The sequence below is a fragment of the Mastomys coucha genome, chromosome X (assembly GCF_008632895.1).
Source record: "Mastomys coucha isolate ucsf_1 chromosome X, UCSF_Mcou_1, whole genome shotgun sequence".
Lineage (NCBI taxonomy): Eukaryota > Metazoa > Chordata > Mammalia > Rodentia > Muridae > Mastomys > Mastomys coucha.
This window is the reverse complement of record NC_045030.1, coordinates 107,259,570-107,265,743: the sequence shown is the minus strand read 5'-3', so window position 1 is coordinate 107,265,743 and position 6,174 is coordinate 107,259,570. Positions and strand designations below refer to the sequence as shown.

Sequence of the window (6,174 nt, the reverse complement as noted above, 5' to 3'; positions counted from 1 at the left end):
TCATGTTAATTTAGTCATCATTTGGCATGTGCGAACAGGGAACTCATTTATAACCGTGAATAGTGTGCATTCAGACGTGATTAACAATGTGATCTGGATGCGGTGTGGCAGCCAGATCCCCTCCAGTGTCCTAAGACAAGAAAGTTGAGACATTGATGTTAAGAAACAAGAAGTTGCTTCTGTGAAGGAGACAACTCAAAAAAAGCTTAGTCAATATAAAACATTTTTTTTTTTTTTTTAGTAGATAGAAATGTGCTTTTTGGAATTTCAACTCAATAAGCAAGTTGTAAGCATATATTTTTGAAATTTAAAAAAATGCAGGAACCACTTCTTGAAATGGACAAATGGTTATTAACAGAGGAGGTTATTGCTAAAATATTATTTCAAAACCTGCACAATTCCCTACCCAATATAATACACACCTTTTTGTGCATATGCATACACACAGAAAGAGCGAGTAGAGAGAGAAAGACAAAGACTGAGATATATAAATGGTGCGGGGAGGTAAGAGGGGCATTTGACAAAATGACACTATGTCTGCAGTAGGTATTGCCAACAGCAGCAAAGATTATTTGGGAGGTATGACTAGTATTCTGAAAAGGGAGCATGGTACTAACAATTAAAAGATGGTGGCTAAACCATTCAAAAGCCGCTATATGGAAATACAAGTGACTACGCTTAGGAGGTTAACTTTGTCCAGAAGACCTATATTTAGACACTGAGTTTGTTTAAGAGTTCCAGAAGCCGAAAGATTTTTGAGAAGTCAAAAATAAACAGGCTCTATAAGCTTGAAATATGGATGTGCTACAGATTCAAATGGAGTCTTAGGGTAATCAATCATGTCATTTTCTCTTACTTTTCTGAATAATACAACGTGGACTTCTTCCTGCATTCTCATACATGATTCCCCCAACAGCACAATACAGAGGAGGAAAAAACGGTGCCTGAGGAGATCAGGTAGTTTACCTAATGCCACATACCAAGCCAAGTAACCAAATGCTCTCTTGGGTAGTTACCAGAGTTTGAGTCTCTTCTTTGAACAAATGGGAAAAAAAAATTCCTGCTCCTCCTGCCTTACTGCATTTCAGGACAGATAATAAGAAAATAGCAGAGTATTATCTGATCAGCCACTTGCATTTAGTAGATAAGCATGTGGAAATAGGTAAGCGTTCCATGCTGCAGGTGGTGTAGGTCAGAATAGTACAGATCCTAACTAAGTGGTCATAAAGGTGATTCCCAACAGAGGGCAACTGGAAAGAGAAGTATACCAGGAAAACTGAGGTTCTCTATGCCTAAACTAAGGATTGCCTGACAAATGATGAATTATGATAGTCAGACTTAAGGAAAAAGTGAAAGTGCAAAAGATGCCAGTGTTTCTAAGTAAACGCTAACATCCTGCTTCTAAGGTCCCGACCCCGTACAAGGCACAGGCTCCTCACTGTTCCTCTCCATCCACCTTCCCATCAGTTACCTATCAGAGAATGTGAACTCTGTCTTTGCAAAGACAGGAGAGGGCTTTAGAGGCAAAACAATCTCCATGGGAAAAACTCCAAGTTAGAATTTCTTGGACAGAAGGGAAGCAGCTCAGCATACTCAAGTCTGTTCACTTAAGTTGATGAGTAGGTGGAGAATTCTCTAGTAAAACGGAGTTTTGTTTTGTTTTGTTTTGTTGGGGCTTTGTAGTGTTCCCTTCTTACAACAGACCTCTCTATTCTGTTTTATGTAGCACGACTATTTATAAACTCTCTACCACCAACTCTAAATCACCAGCCACCACAGCTTGAATTTCATTCGTTAGGCTCTTTATGTCACCAGTTTAGGAAAGCTGACTGAAGAAACAAGTTAACTCTACTAGATGACTGACTATCCATGTAGATCTTCGCAATGGTTTTGTAAGCCAGTCCCTCAGAGAATATTTTTTACTATGAGAGTTATACCAGCATCTGGTTAAATTGTGCCTGTCCTACCTCCCTAAACACATAGGTACACACACCCCTGCTTTTTCCCTGCTGGTTACACAGCTGATGGCTGAAGGGAAACAGGCTCTGGGCTGAGACCTTACTCTGGCTATCTGGACCACAGGGAGAATGAAAAGATCTGGGTTATTTCACTGATTCATTAGGAAGGAGCTTTCCACCCTCCCTTCTCTGGATCTCATCATGTCCTGTCTGCAAAATGAGGAGTTAGGGAGACAAAAGCCCTGTCGTCGTCCTGTCTTCATCTAACATTGCTTAAAGTTGGAAAATTAAAGTTATTAAAAAAAAAAAGCATGAAAGAAAAACAATGTTGGGCGAATGAAGCAAGCAACTACAAACTAACTTCTAGAGGTATTCTTTAAACGGAAGACATCCTAAAGGTGTACACCAGTCAGAGAACTGTGCTTTCTGGCCTGGGTGGGTTGCAGAACTCAGAAACCTTGGGTTGGCTCCAAGTTACAGTCCTGGGCCCCGCGGGGGGCCAGGCCCAAGTTTGGGAAAACAGAGTCAGGGGCTATTGTGGTCCAGACAGAAGCAAAGACACGACAGGCAGGCTTCCTTCCTGCCTTGCTCTTATCTGAGGGTGCAGAAGGCAGTAGGAGCATGCCTGGGGTGCAGGTGAGGCAAGTCTACCCCAAGCCGGCCATCCGCTCCAGTTCCCCTGTCTTCCCAACTAGCAGCTACCCACCCCCACTCGCTTCCACTGCAGAGCTCGGGCCCCCTCCCGCTCCTCCCTCAGCACCTCCCTGGCTCCGCCCATGCTCTCCCACCCAGCCTGGGACTGCGTCATAAGTAAGCCCGGACCTGAGCTCGCTTGCTGCCTGTGGAAGACTGGGAGACCAGACAGTAAGTGCTGCTCAAGCAAGCGCGATCCTCTCCTCTTTCAACCTGCAGCCCAAGATACTGATTCGAGCCGCGCCTTACCGCGCAGCCCGAAGATTCACCATGGTGAAGATCGCCTTCAACACCCCTACAGCGGTGCAAAAGGAGGAGGCGCGGCAAGATGTAGAGGCGCTCGTCAGCCGCACTGTCCGAGCTCAAATCCTGACTGGCAAGGTAGTTTCCATTGGGCCCCACCTCTGTCTTCTGGGGTTTGGAAGGGGGAATATGCATGTGAAGAGAGCAAACTGCTGGCTGCCCTGCAGCCATAGAGTTTCAGGCAGGCCAATCTGCATTGTAAGTTGAGTGGGTCACCTTTTACTCTGCTTCAGCTCATCCCTTCTGCATCCATGTGATTCTACGATTAACACCACCTATCCCAGGAAGTTGTTGGAAGGAGTTTGAAGAAATTCCTGCATGTCATTTTGTTCTGAGAAATAGGTTATGGAATCATCCAGAGACACAATTATAGCTACATGGGGCCAAGCAGCCACACGGGGTGAACAAGGGCAAGAGAGTTAACTCTACTTTATATTTGACGTGGGTGAAACGATATGAATCTGTGTCTTTGTAGGAGTGCTTTTGTGGCGGTTGAATGGAGGCAAGGGACAGCCTGAACTCTAAACTGTATGTGCTGGTGAAAGTGTGTGTCTGCACGCGCATGAGTGCGCGTGCACGCGCGCGCGCACACACGCGCGCGCACACACACACACACAATTTTTTACTTAGACAGTGTTAACGGTTAGATAATGGAACTATTAAAGCATATGTTGGTTTTAATTCTTGACAAAACACGTTTAAAAATAAAATTTGAGATTTGTTTTGGTTGTTATTTCTTTTGAGCAATATCCCTCATATAGACATCTGAAGCATATCCATGTTACAATTTAAACAATTCATTTTCCAAGCACTGGAAAAGTTCTCTTTTCATAGGTTGTTTATCTAGTCAAATTTAGATTTCCTTTTAACGCCAACCATGCTTGGAGTGTGGATAAACTGTCTTTTTCCTCAGGAAAATCTTAGTTTGAAAAGGTGATCATATTCTCTTCTACTTCTGTGGAATCTGCAGAATTGGAGTTCGATGTGCCTTAACTTGTCCTGTTGTCTTTAGAGAGTTTTCTCTCTTAGGTTCAGACTGGATATTTGAAAAGTGCTTTGAGTGACATCTGAATTCATGTAAAACTTAATTATGCATACAATTTGGAATGCCAGTGTGCGCTGCCGCAGAGCTTTCTTTCATCATGGAAACTTTCACTATTTAACTGTGCAATCAAACTAGCTTTTGTGTCTCACACACTTTAGAAGTCCAAAGTAACACCCCCTTGCATTGTTGAGGTTTTAATTGAATGACACAGGTCAAAAATATGTAGTTGTCTTCATACTCACTTTGTAAATGAAACACGGCCAGATTTGAGGGGAGGTCTAAGGAGATGCCAGTAGTTAAAAATAGCCACACAGTAATCCCTTTTTCCCCTCGCCACCAAAAACTCCATGACTTGTAGAAAGATTCAATTAATATGTCATACTTCTGCCAGTCCTGTGGTGTGATGGGGACTAAATAAACGCAAACCTTTCACTTCGATTATATTTCTTTGTTAGGTTTCAGAAAAGCGGCAATAGAATTCTGTCCTGGCCACTTTGTCAGTAATATGTGACACATTACTTTGCGATATATGGATTAGGCCTGATCAACAAAGATTGAACACATTGGACTGATATTAGCAAGTGATGTGCAGTAACTTTTAAAATATACTTCAAAAAGTAATTAGCTATGATAATTGGTTCATTCAACTACACTGAATTCCCACAAAGTTAAATGAAAACAAAAGAAATCCTTGTTCCTCCTAAATAGGGATGTCTAGTGAAACCAAGACCCTCATGCTTTAGACATGCTAAAAATAAACTTCCTGAGTTATTGGAAAAGAGATATGAAATTACAGTTTTAATTGTTCTTCTGTCTCAATAACAAAACTTCATTCCTCAGAGCATTTCCAGTTAAGCTATCATGTGCCTTTTAGCAAGTCATTTCATCTTTCTGTACCTAAATTTAATTATACAAAATGTCTTCTAAGATCCCACAGCTGTATGACAGTAGTTTCCAACCAAAATTTAAAGTTCGGTGTCTGTCGTGCTCAGTATTATATAGATTTTTAAGGAAAAGAATTAAAACATTTCAGTACGTGTTGAATCTAACTGATGAAATATGCTTAAATAAATTTTATTAAGAAAATATGAATCTCAAATTTTGACCTTTAAATAAAAAAAAAACTTTTTTCTGAGAACAAAGTTATCAAATGATTTCCTTCCCTTGCTTTTTCCCTACTAAGAAGCTTTTTATTTTTATTTTTTACTAAATTTTATATAAGGTCAGTTAAATGTCCAAACATTGTAGCAATTTCATGAAAAATTCCAATGGAAGACCAACTAAAATAATTGTTTTATATCAGCTTGTATTATCAGGGCTGAGATTTCCTGCCTTCATTATATTAATTCTATCATTGAGATATAATGTGGCTGAGGAGTATGTTGTAACATGCAAATTAAAAATAGTAGGCCTTGCAATTCCATGCCCTATGGAGAGCACAGTTAATCGCTTACATTTTGTTTAGGATCTTTCTTTTTTAGAATTCATCAGTAAATTATTGATTTCACAGAATGTTTAAATTACTACTTCAGAGACAGCTTTTGTATGTAGCAAATTTTCTACCTTCAAACCTAATGTTTAAGACTTGGAAAATAACATTACTGCAATCTTCTGAATAATGGATAATACCAGGAAACATTATATTTACTAATAAAATTATGAATATTAATTAATCAATTAATTTCTAAAATGAAAGGAAGTAACGCTTTTCCAACTTGACAATAAAGCTTTTTGAAAACTAGCCAACAAATTGAAGGCTACCAATGTTCTTTTACGTTAATAAACTTATTTCTAAGCAAATAGCAAGCCAGTGTTTATAAAAAAATTTAGTTCTAATTACTTAAATAACATACTTTCTAGAGACAAGCTGTACTATATCATATCTGTAGTTAAAAATGTTTTTGCATCCATTAAGTGTGTATTAAATGTTTTTAATAAAAATATGTCATTATATAAATTAATGATTATTTTAATATAATTCTACAAATGCATATTTTGAAATAACTTTATATCTCTCCTTAAGTTTGAACATGCTAGAAGGAAGGCTGGGGTAGGTGAAGATACTCTCTCAATATATACATCAAAAATTGTCTTGAAGTGATATTTGATTAGAATGTCTTTGTTTATTTTTAAAATATCTTGATTTTTAGGGGTGATAAATTGCACACAAAAGCA

At 39.1% G+C, this 6,174-nt stretch overlaps 1 protein-coding gene across 2 annotated transcripts in view; it reads left to right on the top strand.

Annotated features, from left to right (window-relative positions):
- The first annotated feature begins 2,695 nt into the window (after positions 1–2,695).
- Positions 2,696–6,174, top strand: part of Itm2a (integral membrane protein 2A) — a 6,560-nt gene continuing 3,081 nt past the window's right edge. For both annotated transcript variants that reach the window (XM_031366901.1, XM_031366895.1), the window contains exon 1: positions 2,696–3,032. In XM_031366901.1, coding sequence (XP_031222761.1) covers positions 2,922–3,032 — 111 coding nt within the window. In that variant the 5' untranslated portion in view covers positions 2,696–2,921. The remainder of the gene's footprint in view (positions 3,033–6,174) is intronic.